Here is a 25,459-nt window from a genome sequence, read left to right on the forward strand (position 1 = left end):
GATCCAAAGCCCTGGCTTTTCAGTGCTATGGGTGCTGTTTTGTTGAGGGCATTAGCATGTGCACTATTTGGGCTGAATCTTCTGGCTGATGGAGCCCGCCTGTCAGCGCTTAAAATGTCACCCGCTGACGCCGCGCCAGTGTCCCGACGTCAGCGCACAGCATCGCAATGTTTAGGTCAGCAGGTGCGCTATGCAGTGGGATGCCCGCCTGCCATTAATTAAAGGCCTTGTTAAGGCCGTTAACTCTCCAACCGACCAGGATTTTGAGGGGCCTGTGCAAACTTCGGGTCGGCACATGGGCCCAACGGGCAGGCGGGTAAGTGATTTCTTTACAAACCTCATCAAGTGGCGGGATGAGGTTTGATTTCGGATTTTAAAAAGTTTAATAAAGTTTTCGTGTACTTCATTAACATGTCCCATCTCGTGTGACATTTTCACATGGGGGGACATGTTAATGATTTTCTTGTTTTTCTATTTTTAATGTTTCACAGCCTTTCAGCGCTCTCCCTGAGACAGCACTTAGCCTCAGGGAGATGTGCGCTCTTTTGCACGCATGCACCAAGGAGCACACTCTCGCATTTGGGGAATCCCCTCCGCCCGCACAGGGAGCGCATAGCGCTTCCCGTCGGGTGTCATGCTGGGCGGGCCTTAGTTAGCCCACCCATGTAAAATGGTGGCAGGGCCCGTTTCGGTGACGCCAATCTGCTGCCCACCCGCCGCCGAGTCAGTCGGGCCCGCCCGCCCATCAAGGGCAAAATTCTGCCCTTTATGTCTACCATCAGAAGTGTTTTGCCTGTTACCATGCAATGAGATACCATCTCGTGAAGTGGCTGTCCATACTACTGAAGGCATCAGTGGGCCTTGTTTATACTATACCTTTTAGCTGTAATATAAATGCAGCATAATCCATGCTCATGCAACATAACTCTGGTTCTGTAAATTTGGTGCAGTGTATATACATGGTGTCCTGAATAATAATTAAGTTCCAGTTCAAATTTATTGTTATGTCATAAAGGAAACAATATGGACATTAAAATCGGTACTTCTTCATCAAAAAACCACAAATAGATCTGCTCAAACATGTTAGCAATGGATTGGAGTTATTAAAGGTTAAATGTTAACTGTAACAATTGGTGCCACTTGATTAGGGAATAAGAAGCAAAGCAGCAGACGCTTTCGTGACTGTTTGAATGTAATGCAGAAAGTTGATTCCAAAGAAGTAGTTTGTTGCATAGTTGACAATTCCAGCAGTCGACATGATGAACAAGAATGCCATTAAACGTTTTCCAAAAAAGAAACCGGGAAGGCTGTAAAAATAATTGAAATGCAAAAGAATTAAAGGTTTAGCTTTAGAAAGTCACTGAATGTGTTTGCTTAAATAAATGCTTACAGAGCTATCTGTATAAGTAACTCATAGGCAGATAGGTGCAGCAACTGAGGTACTGATATTTCACAGTTGTGACCTTAAGTTTACCTCAACTATGAGTAATCTTCGACTCATTTAAAGAACAGGCATTTTTACAAATTTCCACCTTATGGTAGTGAGCCTTGTCTGCACAAGTGCATATTGGGAAATCACACGTGTGTCCCACAATTACCTGATACGTTCACCCAAGAAACAAAATTCATTGTCATAAAATACACATTCATAAAATTATCCATGTTGAGCTTTATTAGTCTTCAGTCACCTCACTCAGGTCAATGTCACATCTTTGGATGAAAAATAATTCACATGCCATGTCCTCATAAAAGGCACATCTCCAGCTGATCAAAACCACAGGTATTAAAAACCACAATAAATTAGATGACAGTGCACAGTTTCCTCCCAGGATGCCCATTACCTAAGGCTGATGTGCAAACATACTGGCCCTGAAATTGTGTTGCTGCTCTGTAGAAGTCACATCGTAAATCCAGTGGGAATGACATCCCATGTGACTGTGACAAAGATAAACTTTCTCTTCTCGTCCTTTTTGACCTGTCTTCAGACCTTGATATGGTTGAACGCACCACTGTTATCTAGCTGATGGGACTGCTCTTATCTGGTTCTATTCTTTTCTATCTAATCATTGTCAGAGAATCACTTGCAATGGCTTTTCTTCCTACCCCTGCACTATTACCACTGCCATCCTTCAAGAATCTACCCTTGGCCCCCTCCTATTTCTCATCTAGATGCTGTCCCTTGCCAAAATCGTCTGAAAGCACAAAATCAGTTTTCACATATATATCAACAACTCCCAGTTCTACCTCACCACTACCTCTTTCAACTCCTCCATTGTTCCTAAGTTATCAGACTGCTTATCTGACATCCAGTGCTGGATAAGCAAAAATTTCCTCCAATTAAATATTGGGAAGACCGAAGCCATTGTTTTCAGCCCCAGTCCAAACTCCATTCCTTAGCTACTGGCTCCATTCCTCTCCCCAGCAACAATCTGAGATTAAGCCAGTCTGTTTGTAACCTTGGTGTCACACTTGATGCTGAGATGAGTTTCCGATCTCATTTTCATACTATCCCTAAGGCCATTTATTTCCACCTTGATAACATCAATCAATTTCACCCATCTCAGCTCATCTGCTGAGCAAACCCTCATTCATGCCTTCATTGCCTCTAGACTTGACTATTTCAATGCACCCTTCGCTGGTCTCCCACATCCTATTCTCTGTAAACTTGAGCTCATTCCAAATTCTGTTGCTGGCATATCACTTGTTGTTAGTATCGTTATCTTTAACCCTCACCTTTATCACCACACCCAAATGAGACCTTGTGATAAAAACATTTTCAAAATGTAATTATAAAATAGGACCAGCTATAAAATGCCAACACTTGAGCAAAGCAACTTGACTGAAGAGGAAGATTTGTATTTATTAAAGGATGTGGAAACCACAATGTTCATCCTACTGATGTGGAAATAACACCAAGTGTTTAGGCAGCTAGATGAAAGAGGAAATTATTTCAAAACAAGACATGATTTACAGGGCAATGCTGAAGCACCACAGAGTTGACTGTAACCTCGGCAGAAAGGTGGGCAGCACAATTGAACAACTTGCCTGATGTTCTCGGAATGAGGCCTGAGTCATTTTGAGAGCAAGACATGATTTTTATCTGAATGGTGAGCTGCAGTTGCTGCACCAGCCTTCACAGGCAGCTTGCCAATCAGACTGGATCGAAAAGTTTCATCCTGTATCGTGGCCTCCAGAAGCTTCCTGATGTAAGGCTACCTGGCGATGCAATAGAAGGTGCTTTTCTGAGGTAGTAGGTGGGTCAAAATAAAAATGTTTTTTCAAGAACTGGCTATTCAATAAACCTGACCTGATAGTAACAACAAGTAACAAAACTGAAGGGTATTTTCCATTCCTCAGCATCAACATCTCATCCCTCAGTCGAAAAGCACAAAAGTTAATCACTTCTTTAAAAATATAATTGAAATAATAAACAAAAAGACAAGCATCCTGATGACTAATAGCAACAATGCCTAAAGTTACAGATTTACATTTAAAGAAGTAGTTGTGGAACAAAGAACTTTTACCTTTGACTGCTTTGTCCCAAATAACCCACAAAGTATTTGTGCCTCACAACCAAATACAACAACCCAGCGAAGGCTGCAGGAGCTGACAAAAAAGAAATCACAGAGCAGTATTAGTTACTCTGAATCTTAGTAACCATTGCAAATGGTGTTTGCAACAATCCCATTGAACTCTCGGAAAACAGAAGACATCAGTTTTTAAGAATTATGAGTGCAAAGTACCTTTCACAACCAGAGCTAATAGCCTGAGGCTGTCAAAATCCCAGAGATTACATTGAGGTTATGCTGTTTTAGCAAGATGAGGTCTGACTATTGTTATGTAATGTAAAGGAGTTACAAGGACATCCAGTTTGTGTCTTATAATTAAAATTGGCTCATTGTAATTCCTTAACATGTGTCTCTTTAAGAAGGTTGACACGTTAAGTCTCAATCAGATTGGTCAGTACCTGGATAGGCAGCGTACCTTGTGAAATTAAATGTATAAAAGGTTGTGGAGGTGAATTACCGCAGTTGTTTTTCTAATCATTTGCTATAATGTTGGCAGATGAGCTGCAGAAACCCTGGAAAAATGACATAAACACAAATGTTTCAACCCAGTAAAGAGGCAAACAGCCGAGGAGAAAGTGGATACCATATCTACGATAGGAGATTCAACATGCTGGCATACCAGAGTTGAGCACAGATGATTAGAGAAAGGTGAAAGAACTGAATTTAGATGGATAAATTTGTAGGTTAAATCTGGAGTCAGGCAGGGCTTCCCTGTATTGTTCATGTGCTCTGTCGAACGTTTGGCTGAGTCCATCAGGAGGGATATAGGCACAAGAGGGGTGGCAATCCCAGGCAACTGAGGCACTCAGTTCAAAGCCTCTCTGTACATGGATGATGCTGCCATCTTCTGCTCAGATCCCCTACAGTTCACAGGCTGATGAGCATCTGCAATCAGTTTGAACTGGCCTCGGGAGCCAAAGTAAATCTCAGCAACAGTGAGGCCATGTTCTTTGGGAACCGGGCTGAGTGATCCCTTGCCCTATTCACAGTCAGGTCAAACTATCTGAAGGTACTCAGAGGGGTGCAGAGTGTGCTAAGAATTAGAAGGAACGTACGATGGTGTAACAGAAGTTGGTCATGTGGTGGCCATTGTGGATAAGAGCCTGGTCATCAGGTGCAAGGTGCGTTCTGTGTTGTTCTACATGGTGCAGGTCTGGCCCTCACCCCATTCCTGCACTGTGGTGGTCACCAAAGGCATCTTCGGCTTAATTTGGAAATCAAAAGTGTAGCATGTCCACTGGGACATGATGCACATATCTTTAGATAAAGGGGAGAGATACGAATCCAACGTCACCCTTATTCTGATGTCCAACTTTGTGTGTTGCTGCGTCAATTTGTGCACAAACACCAAAGTGTCACTACATCCTGAAGTTTAGTCTGTCCTTGGTGTTGAAAAGGATGGGTTTGGCCACAGAACACTCCAGTCATTTGGACCATGCTGTACCACCAGTCCCTCTAGGAAGGAGCGTACAGAAAAACATCTTTGATCACAAGTGCACTGTAATGTTCTTGATGTCCTGTAGGAAACTGAGATGGTAAATCCTGTTGGACTGTTCCCTAAGCAGATTGTCAAACTCATTTAGAAGAATGCCCCATCTCCAGAATTCTCAAAAAAATCAACAGGACATGGTGTGGCTGGTAGTGAGAAGGGCTCTCCCTGTCAGATTGGAGTCTTGATGCCAATGCATGCTGCCCTTCTGGCAGCTGTGATGGGAAGAGACCATTGCCCACCTCCTTCTGGGATGAGCCTTTGCAAAGCAGATCTTCAAAGTGATGCAGTGGCTTTTATCAGATTCATCCTGAGCAGCTCCGTAACAAGACTCTCTGCTCACCGGGCTGTTCCCAGGAACGCATACTGTGATAAACATAAAGTGCTGCTGGAGGACTATCAACTCAGTGAAAGATGCTCTTTGGTCTGCTCAAAATGTTTTGGTCTGCCAGTACAAAGAGCTATTGATGATCGAGTGTTGCAAAGTGCCACCTTCCAAGGTTTACGACTATGAGCTGAAAGATGCACTAAAGCTTGAGGCAGCCAGTGCAAAGGCTCAAAGAGGAAAGGCCACTTTCTAAGGCCCTCCCACCATAATACGCCAAGGGGCTCAAACCATGTGTAACGCTTCAGGCTGTGTGCACCAGAGAATGTTTGATGTGAAATGTAAATACATGTTGTAAATATAACCAGATTTTTGAGGCACCTCATGTACTGTAATAAAAGAAACTGATTTTCCCCCACTATACCTCCAAAATGAGGTGATCTAACAGAGCAAAATGAAAGATTTCGCATGGTACATTGGAGGAAAACCAAAGAAGATAGTATGGGAATAAGCTACTATAGATATTCCTGTCCCACTTACATTTACCTCCCCCCAGTCCTACAGGGAAGGCCTCTGGTTGCCCCTTCGCCACATTTGTACTGTTATGTAATGTGCTTTTAGAAATTTTATGCATAAAATATATTTTTGGAAAAAAATTTGCACAAGATCAGGGTATCGTATTGTTGAAGCTGTAAGATTAACAGTAAAATACTAAGCTAGGCTTGTTATTCAAAGCTGTTAATTTGTCTGACTTATATTATAACAGAAATAAGGATGGAGGATGGGGGTTAAGTATTCTAACTGCTACACCAACCACTCTATGCTTCCAAATCAATTTCATGGGCTGGGCATCATCAAGTATCAAGGCTGGGCTTCCAATGGGATCTTTGCCACTAAGGGGAAGCTTACCACCGAGAAAGCGAAAGATGCAGGTGGTGCTGCAATGTTACACCCATTTAAGGGGCAGCAAAGGCACGAAGATCTGAAGATTCAATATTTTTAGGTCTCAAACTAAGCTGAGCATTAAAGAAGTAGGTTGGGGGAACAGAGAATGAGGTGTTACTACTGGGCTTACTCCCTCCTAAAAGCTAATCACTAGGACTTCTGCTGTTATACCTTTGACTACTATCATCCCTGTGCTGATGGCCTCTGGGGTCAGCAATAAAATGAGGGGATGGCCTGAAAGCCAGGTACGCTGCCAGGCCTCACCTCCCCACCATGACTGATATGCAGGAGGTTGGCGAAGGGGCATCCAGAGGCCTTCCCTATGGGACTGGGGGGAGGTAAATGTAAGTGGGACAGGAATATCTATAGTAGTTTATTCCCATACTATCTTCTTTGGTTTTCCTCCAATGTACCATGCGAAATCTTTCATTTTGCTCTGTTAGATCACCTCATTTTGGAGGTATAATGGAGGAAAATCCAGGCCTTAATGTTATGAGTTCAGGATAGTAATTGAATGTTCTGAAAATGTTGATGAACAAGGTGTTCCTGAAATTTTTATCAAATTCTTGCCCATTGTTCTCACAGCATAAAGCATTACAAACCCTTGGTAAGAATTACTTTGTAAGCCAATGCCAATCATTGATTCCTCTTTATGTACCATAGGAGAATCAATAATGCTACTTTAATTTTGATAGAAAATGCTACCAAAGTCTCAAATGACTTGGATTATATATAAAAATGTCAGAGACATGAGAGGGAATATTAATACAGGTCAAGTAAATAACACAATAACAGAAATACATGGGTTTAATTTCCCAAACTACAAGTGAGTTCTTCATATGTAAATTATATAAATAATACCTCACCTTGACTACAGAAAAGTCCAGCAGTCCACAGCAAAACAAGAAATGTGGGATAAACCTCAATGCAGTTATGACTAAAAACAAAACAGAAAATATAATAGAAGGCAACATCAATTTCCTGACAATGTTATAGGAACATAGGAACAGGAGGAGGCCATTTGACCCTCAAGCCTATTCCCGCTATTCAATGATAACATGGCTGACCTATAGCTTACCTCCATCCTCTGCTTTGACCCATTTCCTTGTCTAGCAAAGGTGTAAGGATCCAAAATTTAAAATTATTACTTGAGCTAGCATCTACTATTTTTTGTGAGAGGGATGCGACACTTCTATCACCCTTTGCATGAAGAAATGTTTCCAAACTCTCTTGAATGGCCTGGTTCTGATTTTAAGGTAATGTGTCCTACTAGACTCTGCCACCAGCAGGCAAAGTTTATTTTTTTCTCCCCTATCAATTTGTTTCAAAATCCTAAAAACCTCAGTCAAATCACCTCTATTCCAGGAAAAGCAAGCCTTTTATGCCATCTCTCTTCATAATCTAGCCCTAGGAGAACTGGTAAATTCTGGTGAATTTGCACTGCACTTCTTTCAAGGCCAATATATCCATTCTAAGGTGCAGTGTCCAATTACAGCCATTATTTTGTTGAAATCGTTGAGTGAATGTTCATTTAGGCAATTGGAATAAATAGTGGCATTAGAAATTCACCTGTTAATACACAAAGCGCCCGCGATATTTGCAACATCTTAAATAGACATGTTTCATTTCACTAGAACCAAAAAAGATTCATATATTTGTCAACCTGATCAGTATGTTTCAGTAGCTTCTGTATTTCAGTTATAGCCTCCAGATCATGAATGAAATGAAATTTGCATCTATGATGTTTAAGGAGTAGGAGGAAAATTGAAAGGAAAGCAACTGTTTGAACTGAAAAGTTCCATATATCAAGTTGGAGAAGCAATCTTGATATATAGAAATGTAAAGTAAGATGACAATTGACTGAAGACAAAATGAAAGACTTGGTTCGAGTCCCAACTGATTTATGGAAGGCAAGCTGCTGCCCAGACTCAACCTGGCCTATGCATGAGTCCAGTCCCATACCAATGTAGTTGACTCCTCTCTGAAGTGAGCTAGCCAGCCACTCAGTTATAAGAAACCACTATAAAGATTCAACACATGGAAGTGCAGCAGTTCAAGGAGAAGGCCATCTCCTTCTCACGGCAAACTAAGAATGGAGAATAAATGTTGGCCTTGCCAATGGCAGCTGAGAATGAATAATAAAGAAAATGCTGTACATCATTTGAAGAATTCATTTAAAATGTACATCGCACAGCCAAAGATGGATGCCAAGGTTAGTGAGCAGGTTAAAAATAAGGCAATGAAAATTTGGAGCCTTAACCAAAGCCTACTCAAAGGTAACACTGATCCAACTTCAAAGGAAGTTAATGTAGCAAGTTGTGACATTGAAATGGAAAATATATACAATGAAGACTGAAATGGAAAACCAGGCATATAAAGAAAAAAATTCCAGCAGTGTGAAAATTAACCTGACTTTATTGAAAAAAATTTGACCTTTTTATTACCTTTGTAATCAAGGGTGGAAGTTTTGATTTGAATATTATGGGACAGTTAACAGGGTTGAAAGACAAATGAGGCCTAAAGGAGAAATAGGATATACAGACAGAGTTTTGGATAAATTGGAATTTCTATAGGAGAGAACTCTAGAGGCTGGAGAAGTACAAAGGCATGTCTGGGGGCTTCAACAGCAATTGGATTGAAGTAAAGGCTGAGGCAAGCAAATTAGTAGAAGTGGTAAAAGGCAGACTGAGTGATGGATAGGAGATGGGACTTAAAACTCAACTGAGGCTGCACATTTCACATTGTAGGGGTGGGACCTGAATCTAGTATCCAGCCAAATTCAGGACATAGTAGGAGGAACACACTTCAGGTGTACTCTCTCTAGCTAGTGCCCAGATGCATGTGGGAGGGGAAAATAGACATGAGATATTAACCTGAGGACCTGTTCTGTCAATATTGATGGGAATTCCACCTTCTTATTGCTAACTAGTTGCCCATACTGGAAAATCAAAAAGTGCAAGAGTGGGAATTCAATGGGAACAGCATTAGTCATGGCTCTGACCACTGCTAAAGACAAATTACTCAACAATTAGGTTTATATAAGAACAATAGCTCTTTGTGTGAGGCACTTAAGGGTCCTTGGGTATCTGTGACACCATATGGTACCATCTTCATTAAAAGGGAGGTAAGGGGGCAAAATTACCAGAAAAGAGCAGAATAATTCTGCAAAAATAGTTTGTGTATTTACGAACTGTAAAGAAGGAGAAACAGATTGCATATTTCAAGCAACCACTTAAAGAACGTGATGGCTAGCTGCAACAAGAAATAAACCCGATGTGACATCATTTTAGTTGAGACTTTTAAAATGAATATAACTTTACACTGAGCGGTATATTGCTAAAGAGGAAATCCTTTTCTTGAAGTTTCCTGCTCAAGTTCTGCATCTGACAAGTATCATCCAGCTGCTTCAAAGATTTATGAGCTAAGTCCCTTGTGTAAATTCAGGCTGTGAAAAATACAGTTCAGTGCTACCAGTCTGCGCCAGTATACTGGTATCAGGTAAACAATGGTTAAATTCCATCATATTGTCCAATACCATACCTGTGGCATTTAAATGCCAAGAGGTTAATTGAAATACTGAATGATAAAATCAGTGATTGAGAAAATTGGGTGATTTTTGAGCTGGTTAAATTGAGATGAACTTACTAGCTGATGGAAGTGTTATAGCTTCATTTTAAACAGTAAAGTTGAAGGCTAATCAGTATCACGATGTGTCAGACTGTGAGTTTGTTGCCTTCCAAACAGATTGTCACAAGTGAAGCCAGGCTCTTTCTTACTGAGTCAATCAGCCTTTGAGTCAGGCCACATAGCAGAAGGCCGCAGAGCAGCAGAAGAACAGTTAGTGTGCAAAATGTCTTGACACAGATGATGCTAAAAAGGTAAAATGTAAAAAAGTAAAGCTAACCATTGTGTGGTATTCTTTCATTGCTTGTTGCATCAGGTTGAACTGGCTATGCTAGTTGTTGAAAAATAAGCAGAGAAAAGTGCACAATAAGCTAAAAAGAGTTTATAATTTTAGTCTCAAATTGAAAGCTATAGTGATAATGTAAGTGATAGTAACTTGGAATCTCAATCAGGATAATAGTGCAAGTTCACCATCAGCTGCTAGGCATTAAAAATTTAGATGATTCATTATGTCATCGACTATGTAGAATCATTAGACCCCTGATCTTTAATTTATTTTCTTAATCCCAACATCCTTTACATTTTATCACCTCATTAAGCTGGAAGATGTACAAGAGCACTCTGAGATAATTTGTATCACTTCACTGTCAGTAATCCTTACTCTTTCAGTTGGGATGGTTACTTTATAACCTAGTAGATTTGCATTTTAAATTCTATTTGATTGAAGTCCTGTAACTAAATGGCCTTTCCCATTCCCCTCTCCCTCTAAATAACTGTCAGGTGGCAGCATGCATATTCAAAATTTCAGAGGCAACCGTGCAGACAGAATACACCTCCCGAAATGCATTTTGATTTAACTGGAATTAATTTAACACCCACTATGCCAAGACTAGTATTACTCAGCTAACAGTAGTACTTCCTGTTTTGATGCATTACTATACATCAGACTTTGGGCTTGTCACAAAAATGGCAATCCTTACATTTCTTCTCTTTGACAGGATAAACAGCTTTTGGGACCCACTGTAATGACCACGGATCATAGCCCCAAAATGCTTATGGGCATATTGAACTTTAAAGTAAGACGTGTTTCTTTTTTTAAAAAAAGGACCTACAAGCAAAATCTGGCTGAGACAGTAAAATAACCACTTGCTGGAAAGTACCTATGTGGATTACTTGACCAAGTAGTCCAGAGAGAATGCAATGTCACACCTAAATTGAACTGTAATCCCCTGTGGTTGCAGAGATAATGAAAAACTGATTATCATCTCAGCAGAAATCACCTCCTGCTGTGTTATATCACAGACTGTGGACCTGAACTGAGTTGAAAAGAAAGCAGATCTGGACAAAAGACATGTTTGTTATTTTCCCTTCCAGGAATACACAAGGAGAGGGATTTTAAAAAGCCAAATACAATCCTAGTTGTGTGTGCTAGTTTTGGTGTTCTGATGCTAGTGTGTGCTGTGAAGGTCAAAGCTGAAGAACATCAACTAGGCATCTTTATGCTTGCAGGTAAAAAGTCCTTTCTCTCTGATTGCTGGAAGCAAATCACATGTCAGCAAAGCCATAGTCGAAAAGGAAGCAGGACAACTCCTTTCAGCTAACCTGCAGAACCAAGAATCTCCAAATCAGTGGCTGGACTGCCAAAGTCAGCACTACTGGAACAATCCAACTTAACGGTTGCAACATTTCACCATCTACTCCTCACAGGCAAGCCAAAAGACTGATTTGTATACTTTTTTTAACCTTTATTTCTGGACTGCCTTCTCAATTTTAATCTGTGTGTATGTTTCTTGTGTTTTTATTATTTTTACTCCCGTTTTAGTAACTAACAAACTTATTCTTTCACTGACTCAAGACAGCCTGGTTAAATTGGCTCCTTTTAAAACATAAATACATTTGGGCAACAACAGTCAACCAAGGGTGCGGTGGGGGGTGGGGGCGGTGGTTGAAGAAAGAAAGGGAGACAGTTCATCCCTCCTCACCCAGGGGCGTAACAATTTGGGGGACCTCATCCAGGATCATAACAAATTGGAGGATCTTGCCCAGAAATCAGTTAACACCCACAGAACTGGCCTTGCCCCCAAAATGAATTAAACATCATTGTGAGTTTCCACTAATGGCATCCACTGGCAGAACTTTAGAGGCTGTTAAAATTAAACTGGTTGCTTTTGGTGCAAGGACAGGAAAGGGCATATTTTAAAAGCTTTTGAATATAAATTTTGTTTCATTTACTAAGAAACTGACCACTCTACACCAATAGAACTAACAAATGGTTCTGTATATTTTTTAACTTGCACAATGCCCCATGAAGCCATCAACCCTGTGCTCGCTAAACCTACATTGGCTCCTGATTAAACAACACCTTAATATCTTCATCTTTGTTTTTAAAACCCTCCATGGTTTCACCCAATCCCATCCCTTAATATCCTCCAGCTGTACAATGCTCTGAGGTATCTATGCTCTTCTAATTTTGGCCTCTTGAGCTCCACAATTTTAATCCTTCCACCATTAGTAGCTGTGCCTTCAACTGCCTAGGCCCCAGGCTTGGAAAATCCTCACCTAAACCTCTCTGCCTCTCTATTTTTAAGCCCTCCTTTAAGATACCCATTAAGGGATTCTCTTGGAAAGAAAACCACTGCCAAATTCCAGGAGCTTCAGTTAGGTTAATAATCAAGCAACCTCAAGCAGTGTGGTCCACAAATTCGATTCTAAACATTAATTGCCCTTGAAAGTAAAAAAGAAATATTCTAAGCTGTTTTAAACATCAGTTTATTTTTGTTTTACCCAGATTTACAATTTGTCTTTAGCTACTTTGAAGTTGTACTCCAGGTTTATTTTATCTATGCCATTGTTAAGCCTCAATTTAATGTTTAACTCCTTCCCTATAATCCATATGTTCAGCCTCAAAATTGAACAGAAGATGTTCTGCAACCACCAGTAGATGTTCTGCAATCATTTTCGTGGTTACCCAATAAAACGCCTTCACACCACGGAAATGAGAAGGCCGCTGTGCCGAAATTAAATTCCTGCTAAATAATAATATTTAAGATATGAATTGGGATGATGGCAAGTAAATGTAAGAAATCGTCTGCGCAATGTAGTGGAACTCACCGGGACGAATTACTTAAAGTATTTTCTCTCTAATAGAATCGATTGACTATATTCCTATGAGAATGTATTGCTTTATTTTGTAATCGGGATTCATAAAACAATATTCTCTGGGGATTCGTTGATCTTATTACAATTGGCAGCAATGACTGGTGTTGGGAATGAGTTAACTGATTCTATCTGTGAGTTCACCTTTGTAAAACGTCTGAAGAGTCGGCCTTACCTTACTATTACATCACTATTGATTTTAAAACTGTCTTATGATCTTAAATAAAGCGCATAAGTTCTTGAGCCTTTACTAATAGAAATAATGTGTAGAAAGCGATCGTTTCCGAGACTTACTTTGCTACATTGACCCGGTCGAAAGCTGTTTGTCCCGAACGCTTTTGGAGGGATTCATTCTGCACTCTGTACGCAAAGAATACTGCAACAGAAAAGGCCAAACAGTTCTCATATTAGTGAACAACATCTCTTATCGGAGAACCAAATGCAAACATTTCAATCTGGATGTGCATACTGGTTGCAAGTAAAGCCAGTCCTCTTACCATTCTGAAGAGCACTGAGCACAGTGACAGTGCCCAGAAAGATCACATTGTCCAGAATATCAATGTCCATGCTCACGATCTAACGGTCCCTGTGCGTCTGCCAGAGGATGTGTTAAGAGCAAAAAAATTGTCCGGTTCCTTATCTTTCTATCGGTTAAACTTCCGATTTTTCTTTTATGTTGCATGCAGCGGAAGAATGCTAACACTTGGGCGGCGTGGGGGAGGGGGCAATATTTTTTAACATTTCGACTATTTCGTACAAGCCCTAGTCGTGTCAAAGGAGTTTCTTTGTAAGGTCGATAGGAGGGAGAACGAGTAAAGAATGCACAGTTCGTGATAAATACCATCTGACAAGTATCGTTCTTATCAGCTAAAAGTAGGCCATTCGGCTCATCGCGCCTGTTGAGCTATCCAGTTAATACCATTCCCCGCTCTTTCCACATCTCCACATAGCCATGAACTTTTTTCCCTTCAAGGACTTGGAAAACGAGGTAAAATGGTGGAGAAGCACTGACAGACATTTAAGAGGGTATTTCATAATTCACAACAAAGATACATTCCATTGAGAAAGAAAGACTTCATGCCACCATCTGTGGCTGACTAAGGAAATTAAGGTGGTTTCACATTGAAAGTAAAGTCATACAATGCAGTGAAGGTTAGTGGTAAGCCATTGGGAAGATTTTTCGAAACCAGCAAAGGATAACTAAAAAAAGGGAGAAAATAGAATATGAGAGAAAACAAGCACGCGATATAAAAACACAGTAAAAGCTTCTAGAAGTATTTAAAAAGAAAAAAGGAACTAAAATAGTGCGGGCCCCTTAGAGGGTGAGACGAGGGAATTAATAATGGGAAACAAGGAAATGGCAAAGACTTTGAACAAGTATTTTGTCTGTCTTCATTGTAGAAAACACTAAAAACATCCCAAGAATAGTCAAAAAGCAGGGGACAAAAGGGAAGAAAAATGCTAGGTAAACTAATGGTGACTAAATTCTGATAAGTCCCTTGGGCCTGATGCCCTGCAGCCTAGGGTCTTAAAAGAAGTGGCTGTAGAGATAATGGACACACTGGTTGTAATCTTCCAAAATTCCCTAGATTTTAGAAAGGTCCCAACAGATTTGAAAATTGCAAATGTACCACCCCTATTCAAGAAAGGAGAGGGACAGAAAGCAGGAAACTATAGGCTCAGTTAGCCTTAATATCTGTAACCGGGAAAATATTAGAACCCATTTTTATGGAAGCAGTAGCAGAACATTTAAAACATCATAACCAGGGAGAGTCAAAATGGTTTTGTAAAAGGGAAATCATGTTTGACAAATTTATTAGAGTTCTTTGAGGATGCAACATGCAGGGTAGATGAAGGGAATCTGTAGATGTACTGTATTTTTCCAAAAGGCATTCAATGAGGTGCCACATAAAAGGTGGCATCTTGTGCCACACAAGATAAGAGCTCATGGTGTTGGGGGTGATATATTACTGTGGACAGATGATTGGCTAACTAACAGCAAACAGGATCAGGATAAATGGGTCATTTTTAGGTTGGCAAAAGCTATCTAGTGGAATGTCACAGGGATCAGTGCTGGGACCTCAACTATTTACAATTTGTATTAATGATTTGGATGAAGGAACAAATTTGCTGATGGTACAAAGATAGGTAGGAAAGCAAGTTGTGAGGAGGATACAAAGAGTCTGCAAAGGGATAGAGATATGTTAAGTGAGTGGGCAAAAGTTTGGCAGGTGGAATGTAATATCAGGAAATGTGAGGTTGTCCACTCTGGCAGGAAAAATAGAAGGGGAGAATGCTGAATGCTGCAGTACAGAGGGATCTGGGTGTCCTCGTACATGAAGCACAAAAAACAGCATGCAGTTTCAGCAAGTAATTAGGAAGGCAAATGGGATGTTACCTTCATTGCAAGGGTAATGGAATATAAAAGTAGGGAAGCATTTTTTCAACTGTACAGGGCATTGATGAGACCACATCTAGAGTACTGGGTACAGTTTTGGTATTCTGACTTAACTAGAGATATAGTTTCTTTGGAAGCAGGCAGAGGAGGTTCACTAGGCTGATTCCTGGGATAAGGGATTTCTCTTATGAAGGAAGGTTGAGCAGGTTGGGCCCGTACTCATTGGAGTTTAGAAGAATGAGAGACAATCTTATTGAAACATATAAGATTCGGAGGGGGCTTCACAGGTTAGATACTGAGAGGTTATTTCCCCTTATAGAGAATATAGAACTAGGGGGCACAGTATAAAAATAAGGGGTCTCCCTTTTAAGGTGGAGATAAGGAGAAATTTCTTCTCCCAGAGGGTCATTAGTCTTTAGAATTCTCTTCCCCAGCTAGCAGAAGAGGCTGGATCATTGATTATATTCAAGGCTCAGTTAGGCAGATTTTTAATCGACAAAGGAGTCAAGGGTTACGAGAGATAGGCAGAAAAGTAGAGTTAAGCCCACAACTGGATCAGCCATGATCTTATTGAATGGCAGAGCAGGTTCGAGGGGCCGAATGGCCTACTCCTACTCCTAATTCTTATGACCTTAAGGATATATCCAATTCCCTTTTGAAAGTATTAAATCTGCTTCCATCACCCTTTAGTCATTGCATTGCAAATCATAACAATTCCCTGTATATAAAAAAAACTTCTCTTCTTACTTCTGAAATAAATCTGTGACCTCTGATAACCAACCCTTCTGTCTCTTTATTTCCCCTAACTCTGATTTGATACCGCCGTGCCCAAACCTTGTTTAGCATATTCTGAAGCAAATATTTAAAAATATGTTGACCAGAATCTAATGGTGAGCTGAAAACCACCATCGGCAAAAAATATATGGAGGCCTAATAGATGTCTTAGACAATTAAAGCGATCTAGCAGACCGTGGGATTTTTCTTCCTATTTCTGCAGTATAAGAAACAGCGAGGGGAAAAGATCTCTCCGGGAGCGAACTTTTTAAATTAGGTCAATCATGTTTTCCACCCAAGTTTTGGAGATGCATTTTCTGCATTGGTTTACCCTTGCCCAGAAACAGGACTTGAATTTTCTACAGTACCATCATTAATATTATAGGTTTAGTAATGTTATAAGCAAGATGAGCGCAAATGATCACCATGGAAGCGTGACCACATAAATCCTGTTTGTTAAAGATAAAGCTCTCTGAAATAGACAATTAATAATGTACTTCTCTTGTCATCTTACTTGACGACATGGTTTAGAAGTGTTTCTGAAAAAAACGTCTAAGGTTTCCGTTTAAATAGATATGATAAATTAAATGAATTCATAACACTAGCTAATTCAGAGGCTTGTTGACCCGATTTAACGAGCTCCATTGTGTCTCTTTCATTCCTTTGAGTCCATCCTCATCTGTTCATGATCTAAAATTGTTGAACTCAATATTCATTCTGGAAGGCTGTAAAGTGCCTAGTCGGAAGATGAGGTGCTGTTCCTCCAGTTTGCATTGAGCTTCACTGGAACAATGCAGCAGGCCAAGGACGGACATGCGGGCATGAGAGCAGGGTGGAGTGTTGAAATGGCAAGCAACAGGGAGGTCTGGGTAATACTTGCGGACAGACCGAAGGTGTTCTGCAAAGCTGTCACCCAGTCTGCGTTTGGTCTCTCCAATGTAGAGGATACCATAGTAGACTAAATTGAGGGAAATGCTGCTTCACTTGAAAGGAGTGTTTGGGCCCTTGGATGGTGAGGAGAGGGGAAGTAAAGTGGTAGGTGTAACACCTTCTGTGGTTGCATGGGAAGGTGCCGTGGGAAGGGGTTGAGGTGTAGGGGGTGATGGAGGAGTGTACCAGGGTATCCCGGAGGGAACGATCCCTGCGGAATGCCGCCGGGGGTGGGGGTGAAGGGAAGATGTGGTTGGTGGTGGCATCATGCTGGAGTTGGCGGAAATGGCAAAGGATGATCCTTTGAATGCAGAGTCTGGTGGGGTGATAAGTGAGGACAAAGGGGACCCTATCATGTTTCTGGTAGGGAGAGGAAGGTGTGAGGGCGCATGCGTGGGAGATGGGCCAGACACGGTTGAGGGCCCTGTCAACCACCGTGGGTGGAAAACCTTGATTAAGGAAGAAGGAAGACATGTTAGAGGAACTGTTTTTGAAAGTGGCATCATCAGAACAGATGCAACGGAGGCGAAGGAACTAAGCAAATGGGATGGAGTCCTTACAGGAAGCGGGATGTGAGGAGCTGTAGTCGAGGTAGCTGTGGGTGTACGGACTCGAAATGTTAACTGTGTTCCTCTCTGCAGATGATGCCAGACCTGCTGAATTTTTCCAGGTATTTTTATTTTTGTTTTGGATTTCCAGCATCCGCAGTTTTTTGCTTTTATTTTAGCCCTATCAGTTGGCTTTGCTATTCAAAGAAATTTTCCAACTACAAACTTGGTATCTGCATCAAGGCTCGATTGGTTATCATATTGCATTACAGATAAAAGACTAAAAAGTACACCATTCAACTGAAAAACTCCAAGAAATGCCTTTAGCAGTGCTGCAGGCTTTATAAGGAAATAAGCTACAAGCAGAACTAAACTGCGTTATCTGTAGGGATCTTATGCAGTTACCTAGGGCAGGACTGGCCACTGTTTCAGGCTGATGGTAACTGAGTAAAACACAGAAATTGTTTGCAAAAGTTCGTCATGGTTTCACAGCACGTATAGAATTAATGTCATTCCACGGTTAGTCAGTTATTACAGGATTTTTGTAAATATTTTCCATGTACTGTTGAGTAATTTATATTAGAGTTTACCTTAAGTGCAGTCAAACGGAACAGGATTTTTTTGACATCTTGCAGCTACTTGCTTCTTATCAGCCATTCCGTAAGCTACCCAACCAAGCTGGTAGTCAGCACTGACAACAATTTGAGAGGTTCTGTTAAATTAAAGGAGCTATATAACCACAAGCTAATTTCGTTTCCTCCCACCCTGGCTGAATCTAACACTTCTCAAGTCAAACTTCATACTGCGCTATATCAATTCAAGTAGCTCTAATTTTATTAATATAAAGTGTATCTCCTACAGGCTCCTCCTTTCAATTGAGAAGTCCAAGATCTTGGAGTCTACCCTCACTTTTTTCAGTACCTTTATCATATTAGTATCTGTGCTACATACTTTCCAAAACTGCACACTGGCGAAACTGACTCATGGTCTATTCAATAGTAGGATTACATTCTAGTAGGGTGGAAATAGAGGAGGCTTTGGCCATAACCTTTCAATCCTCCTTGGATACGGGAGTGAGTGGTGTCTGACAACTGGAGGGTTGCAAACCTTACACCCTTATTTTAAAAAGCAGAAAGAGATAACCCAGACAACTACAGGCCAGTCAGTCTCACATCTCAGAAGGAACTTAAACCAACCATAATCAGGGACACAATTAATTACTGAGGAAGGAGTGGCAGGATTTTAAGAAATCAAGATCAGTAGAGAGAGTAGATATTCAGCTAAGGATCTAGGTCCAAGATAAGAACTAGAATAATTAACTTGAATTTTAAATCCTAAGGTTGTTTTTAAAGTCTTAAGTTTTATTTTTGATAAATTTATCTTGTAGCCCAAGAAATAGAGGCATGATAGGGCATCTTCATCCTGTTAGAGGCACATCCTGCTCCATGTGGAAACTCCAAGATACTGTTATGACAACAGATCACAGCCCTGAATGACTTACGGGCATATTGAACTTTTTAAGAGGAACGTGTTTGTTTTTAAAGGACATGCAAGCAAAAGCTGGCTGAATATGTAAAGTAACCACTTGCTGGAAAATCCCTATCTGGATAATACTTGACTGATTAGTCCAGAGAATATGGAATGTCGAACCTAAAAAGGTGCTAAGGCATACTTCAGACAGAGACACTTGAAAGGAAGAAATGTAATGCAAAAGACTGAACTTTAATCTCCCATGGTTGTGGAGACAATGGAGACTGATTACAACATCTCAGCAGAAACCATCACCTGTTGAATAATATCTCAGAACGTAGAAACGGTCTGAGTTGAAAGAATGCAGATTCTGGGTGAAAAACATGTTTATTTTTTCCCTTCAGGAATACACAATAAAATGGGTTAAAAAGCCAGCTGCAAACCTAATCTGTGTGTTCATCTGGTGTGCTAATGTGTGCTGTAAGGATCACAGCTGAAGAACATCAACTAGGCATCCCTGCAGCTTGCAGGTTAATGTCACTATCTATCTCTCTGTGGCTGGGGCAAGTCAGCAATGCCACAGTCAAAAAAGAAATAGCACGGCTCCTTCAGCCAACCTGTAGAACCAAGTGTCTCCAAACCAACTCTCAACTGTAAAAGTCAGCTCCACTGGAATCACCCAATTTAACAGCCGCAACATTTTGCCATCTACTCCTCATGGACAAGCCAAAGAGTGATTTGTATATTTTTTTAAACTTTGATTTTTGGACTCAACTTCTCATTTCTGATCCGTGTACATGTGTGTTCCATTTTTATTGTTTTTTCTTGGGTTTTTAGCAACTAATAAACTTACTCTTTCTTTGGTTCAAGAAAGCCTGGTTAAATTGGCTCCTTCTAAAACATAAATTCATTTGGACTGGGAAAAGGTTACCAAGAGGGAGGGGATCCTTTTTAAATTAACCTTGTTGCGACCAACTGAGGGCGTTGAATAAGGAAGGGGAGCCAGCTCTTTCCTCCTCACCTGGGATCATAACAAATTGGGGTCCATTTGGAAAATTAACAATGTGGGGTATCTCATCTGGGATCATAGCAAATTGGGGACCTCACCCAGGGGCCAGTTGTAACAGTACTGGGCAGCCAGATATGCAGAGAGTGGAGGAGTTGAAGCTCTGGGCTTTGGAGTTTGAGTGGTAGCTAGAGTCACTGTGGTGCATCCCCAAGACTGAGAGTCTCATCCAAACAGTCAAGCTGGACCAGGCAGGTAATGCTAGATTCCCCTGAGTACATCTTATTCTCCAACTGGTGTTCAGTTCTGAATACTGCTGAGAGTGATGATTCCTCTGGGAAGTGCAGCTAGAGCTATGTCCATGGCACCATGACTGGCTCAGCTTAATGAGGGCAGATGGGAAATTGGGAAAACATTATTACTAAGGGACCCTATAGTTAGATACAGATAAGCATCTCTTCTGCTGCAGACATGATTCCAGAAATGCCTTCTTGGTTTAAAGGTCAAGAATATCACTGAGCGACTGTGTAGCACTGTGAGGAGGTGGGCAAAAAATGAGGTTGTAGTTCATATCAATACCAATGTCACAGGTATAATGAGGGATGAGGGCCTGCAGGAATGTTTTACAGAACTAGGAAGGAGATCAACAGGCAGAGGCTCAAAGGAGTAATCTTTGATTACTCCTGGTACCAACCACTAGTGTGTATAGAAGTAGGAAGATAGAACAGATGAATGTATGGTTGGAGAGATGGGGTAGGAGGGAGGGCTTTAGATTCCTGGGACATTGGGATTGGTTCTAGGGCAGGTGGGTCCTATACAGGCCGGCTAGATTGCACTTAACAGATCTAAGACTAATATCTTCACGGGGCATTTTGCTGGTGCTGTTGGGGAGGGTTTAAACTAACGTGGCAAATGGATTGGAACCAGGGTATAGCATCAGAAAAGAGAAACAAGGCACACAAAGGATTAGGAGAGTGGGATAGCACTAAAAGAAGATATTGGATGGAGTTAGGATAAGATGGAACACAATAAGCTCTAAATTAGATTTACAGTGTATGTAGGTAAATACAGAAAGCATGGTAAATAAGGTTGGTGAGATGAACTTGCAAATAACCATACAGGAATATGGTTTTGTGGTGATAATGGAAACCTAGCTCAAGAAAATGAAGAAATGGGTGTGAAATATTCCCGGATATGAGGTGTTCAGGAAAGATAAGGAAGGAAAGAAAGGAAGAGGGGTGGCAATATTGTTTAAGGAAAGAATATTACAGTGCTGGAGAGAGAGAATGTCCTGGAGAGGTCAAGGACAGAATCTATTTGCTGAGAGCTAAGAATCCATAGGGGTACCATTACACTATTAGGTGTATTCTAGAGGTCACAAAGTGGTGGGAAGGGTATACAGAGTTTTCAGAGAAATTACAGAAAGGTGTAACAACGATAGAGTAATGATAATGGGGGACCCTAGTTGTCCTAAAATAGACAGGGATAGTAATAGCATAAAGGGCAGAGAGAGAGAGAAGAGCTTCTGAAGTGCATTCAAGAGAATTTTCTTGATCGGTATGCTTCTGGCCCAATGAGGAAGGAGGCATTGCATAATCTGGTTTTGGACTGAGGTGGGTCAAGTGGATCAAATGTAAATAGGGGGACATTTAGGAAACATGGTATCATAAGGTTTAGGTTAGCTTTGGAAAAGGCTAAGGAACAATCTAGAGTTTAAAAAAATACATAATTGGAAGAGAACAAATTTCAGTGGGGCCAGAATGGTAAATTAGAATCAAAGGTTGGAAGAAAAACTGTGATCTACGAATGGGATGTCTTTAAAGAGGAGATGGGCTGACTCTTGTCCAGATACATTCCCACAAGTGGAAAAGTTAGAGTAACAAAAGCCAGAGCTCCCTGAATAATGGAAAAGACAGAGAGCAATATGAAGCGGTAGAAGGGAATGTATGATAGTTAGACGTCAGGTGGAACACAAATGAGAATCAAGCTGAATATAAAAATCTCAGAGGGAAAGTGCAAAAGGAAATAAGAGGGGCAAAGAGAGTATGAGAAGAGACTGACAGCTAACATAAAAGGGGATCCAATAGTCTTCTATAGGCATATAAATAGTAAAAGGGTAGTAAGAGGAAGGGTGGGGCCAATCAGGGATCAAACAGGGGTCCAGAGATAGAGGGCATGGCTGAGATATTAAAAGATTTCTTTGCTTCTCTCTTTACCAAGGAAGAAGTTGCTGTAAAAGTTGTAGGAAAGAGGAGATAGTGAAATAAAAATGGAGGCACTAAAAATTGATTTTAAAATAATGTTATTGGATAGGCTGGCTGTACTTAAAGTGGATAAGTCACCAGGACCAAATAGGTTGCATCTGAGGATGCTAAGGGAAGTAAAGGTAGAAAAAGTTACTGACTATAATCTTCCAATTCTCCTTAGATGGTGCCAGAGCACTGGAGAATTGCAAGTATTACACCCCTGTACAGAAAAGGGTACAAGGATACACCCAACAAATACAGACCAGTTTAACCTTGGCTGTGGGAAAGCTTTTAGATAAAAATTAAGAGTCACTTGGACAAGTGTGAATTAATTAAGAATGGATTTGTCAAAGGTAAACTAACTGACTGAGTTTTGTGATGAGGTAACAGAGAGGGTTGATGAGAGTATTGCGGCTGATGTGGTATAAATGGACTTCCAAAAAGCGTTTGATAAAGTGCCACATAATAGATTTGCCAGAAAATTTGAGGCCTATGAAATAATAGAAGGGAAAGTGGCAGCATGGATATTGTGACAGTGAACAGAGTAGTGGTAAATGGTTGTTTCCAAGCCGGAGGAAGGTATATAGTTGGATTCCCCTGGGGTCGACATGAGGATCAATGCTTTTCTTGATTTAAGTTAATGAATTAGATTTAGGTGTAGCAGTTGATGCAAAATTTGGATGAATTGTGAATTATGAGGAAGGGAGTGAAAGACTTCAAGAGGACATAGAGAGGCTGATGGGTTGCTAGACAAGTAGCACATGAGATTTAATACAGAGAAATTTGAAATGATACATGTTAGTAGAAAGAACAAGGGAAGCCATTATTGAATCAAGGATACAGATCTAAAAGTTGTTTCAGAGCAGAAAGACATCAGGGTATATGTGCAGACATTATTGAAGGCGGAAGGAAAGTTTGAGAAAATGGTTAAAAAGGCTCATGGGATCCTGGACTTTATAAACAGAGGAATGGAGTACAAAAGCAGGGACGTTATGATGAACCTTTGTAAAACACTGATTCAGTTTCAACTGGAGTATTGTATCAAATTCTGGGTACCACACATTAGAAAGGTTGTAAAGTCTTTAGAAAGGGTGCAAAAAAGATTTACAAGAATGGTTCTAGAGATGAGTGACTTCAGTTGCATAGAGAAGTTGGGGCTCTTGTCCTTAGAGAAGGGAAGGCTGAGGGGAGTTTTGATAGAGTTGTTTAAAATCATGAGGTACCCAGACAGAGCGGATAGAGAGAAGCTGCTCCCATTGGTGGAAGTGTCGAGTGCAAGAGGATACCAATATAAGGTGATTAGCAAAAAAAGCAATGATAATGAGGAAATTGTTTTTTTTTGTTGGTTGGCTAAGAACCTGCAGAGAAAATTTGCGGAGCTACAGGGAAAGGGCAAGAGAGTGGCTTTTGCAGAGAGCTAGCATGGTCATGGCAGACAGAGTGGCCTTCTTTTGTGCTACAACCATTCTATGATGCTATGATTTCAAATTTCTTAGTAAAATTAAAGACCTTGGAATTAATGAGGCAGTGGTAGTGTGGATACTAAATTAGTTAAGAGACAGAAATCAGACAGCAGAAAAGAACCCTTCTTTTACAGACCATAGGAAAAGGTATCCTCTGGGCTTTGGTGTTAGACCACTGCTCTATGTGATTTATATTACTGATTTGAACTTGGGTATATGGGGCATAACTTTAAACATAAGAACATAAAAAAATAGGAGCAGGAGTAGATCATACATTTCCCTCAAGCCTGCTCTGCCATTCAATACAATCATAGTTGATCTTTGGCCTCAAGTCCATTTTCCCGCCTGCTCCTCATATTCCTTGATTCTCTGTGGGACCAAAAATCCAACTGTCGCAGCCTTAAATGTATTTGAGGATGGAACGTCCAAAACCCCATGGGATAGAGAACTGCAAAGATTCAGAACCTTTTGTTTGAAGCAATTTCTCCTCACCTCAGTCCTAAATGATCAGCCCCTCATCCTGAGACTATGCTGCTATGTTCTAGATTCCCCAGTCAGGGGAAACAACTTCTTCAGAGTCTTGTATGTTTCAACAAGATTACCTCACATTCTTCTAAATTCCAGAGAGTATATGCCCAATTTACTCAGGTTTTCATCATCGGCCAACTCTGTCATCCCAGAAACCATACTAATGAACCTTCGCTGTACCACCTTCAAGGCAAATATATCTTTCCTTAAATACGGAGACCAAAGCTGCACATAAGATGTGGTCTCACCAAAGCGCTGTACAGTTTGAGCAAAACATCCTTATTCTTGTTTTCCAATCCTCTTGCAATAAAGGTCAGCATGCCATTCCCCTTGTTAATTGTATTTGAATGGTAACTCTCTGTGTTCCTTGTATAAGTTCCCTTGTGCATCAACATTTACAACTTTCATGCCTTCTTAAAAGTGTTCTCCTTGTCTATTCTTACTATCAACATGAGTAACCTCACACTTCCCCACATTATACCCGATCTACCCACTCACTTAACTTGCCTATACCTCTTTGCAACCTCTTTGCCTCTTTGCAGATGGCACTAAAATTGGAAATGTAGTAAACAATGAGGAAGATTGTAACAGACTTCAGGAGGATATAGGCAGAAGAATGAAATGGGTAGATACATGGCAGATGAAATGCAGTGAAATGCGAAGTAATGAATGTTGATGGGAAGAATGAAGAGAGGCAGTATAAATTAAATAACACCATTTTAAAGTGGGGTGTAGTGGGGGCAGGTGGGGTTGCAGGAACAGAGCACAGGGTGCAGGAACAGAGTGACCACATATACAAATCTTTGAAGATAGCAGGACAAATTAAGAAGGCTATTAATAAAGAATATGGGATTCTTGGCTTTATTAATAGAGGCATACTGTACTAAACCATGGAAGTTATACTAAACTTTTATAAAACACTGGTTCAGGCTCAGCTACAGTATTGTGCACAAATCTGGGCATCACACTTGGAGGGGTGTCAATGCCA

The 25,459-nt window shown here is 40.7% G+C and overlaps 1 protein-coding gene across 1 annotated transcript; it reads right to left on the reverse strand.

Annotated features, from left to right (window-relative positions):
- Window positions 1-978: 978 nt before the first annotated feature.
- LOC121284252 (arachidonate 5-lipoxygenase-activating protein) lies at window positions 979-13,762 on the reverse strand. The gene is made up of 5 exons (XM_041199580.1): window positions 13,606-13,762; window positions 13,403-13,484; window positions 7,195-7,265; window positions 3,525-3,606; window positions 979-1,307 (listed from the first exon to the last, which is right to left on the reverse strand). Exons 1-5 carry the CDS (start codon window positions 13,673-13,675, stop codon window positions 1,145-1,147), a joined length of 468 nt encoding a protein of 155 aa, XP_041055514.1. The 5' UTR covers window positions 13,676-13,762; the 3' UTR covers window positions 979-1,144.
- Window positions 13,763-25,459: the final 11,697 nt, after the last annotated feature.

The sequence above is a fragment of the Carcharodon carcharias genome, chromosome 11 (genome assembly GCF_017639515.1).
Source record: "Carcharodon carcharias isolate sCarCar2 chromosome 11, sCarCar2.pri, whole genome shotgun sequence".
NCBI classification, from domain to species: domain Eukaryota; kingdom Metazoa; phylum Chordata; class Chondrichthyes; order Lamniformes; family Lamnidae; genus Carcharodon; species Carcharodon carcharias.

Coding starts and splice junctions, on each gene's coding strand:
- LOC121284252 (XM_041199580.1), bottom strand. CDS start 13,675: ATGGACATTGATATTCTGGACAATGTGATCTTTCTGGGCACTGTCACT. Junction 7,266..13,402: donor GACCGGGTCAATGTAGCAAA/GTAAGTCTCGGA, acceptor TTTTGTTTTTAG/TCATAACTGCATTGAGGTTT. Junction 3,607..7,194: donor TGGACTTTTCTGTAGTCAAG/GTGAGGTATTAT, acceptor CTTTTTTGTCAG/CTCCTGCAGCCTTCGCTGGG.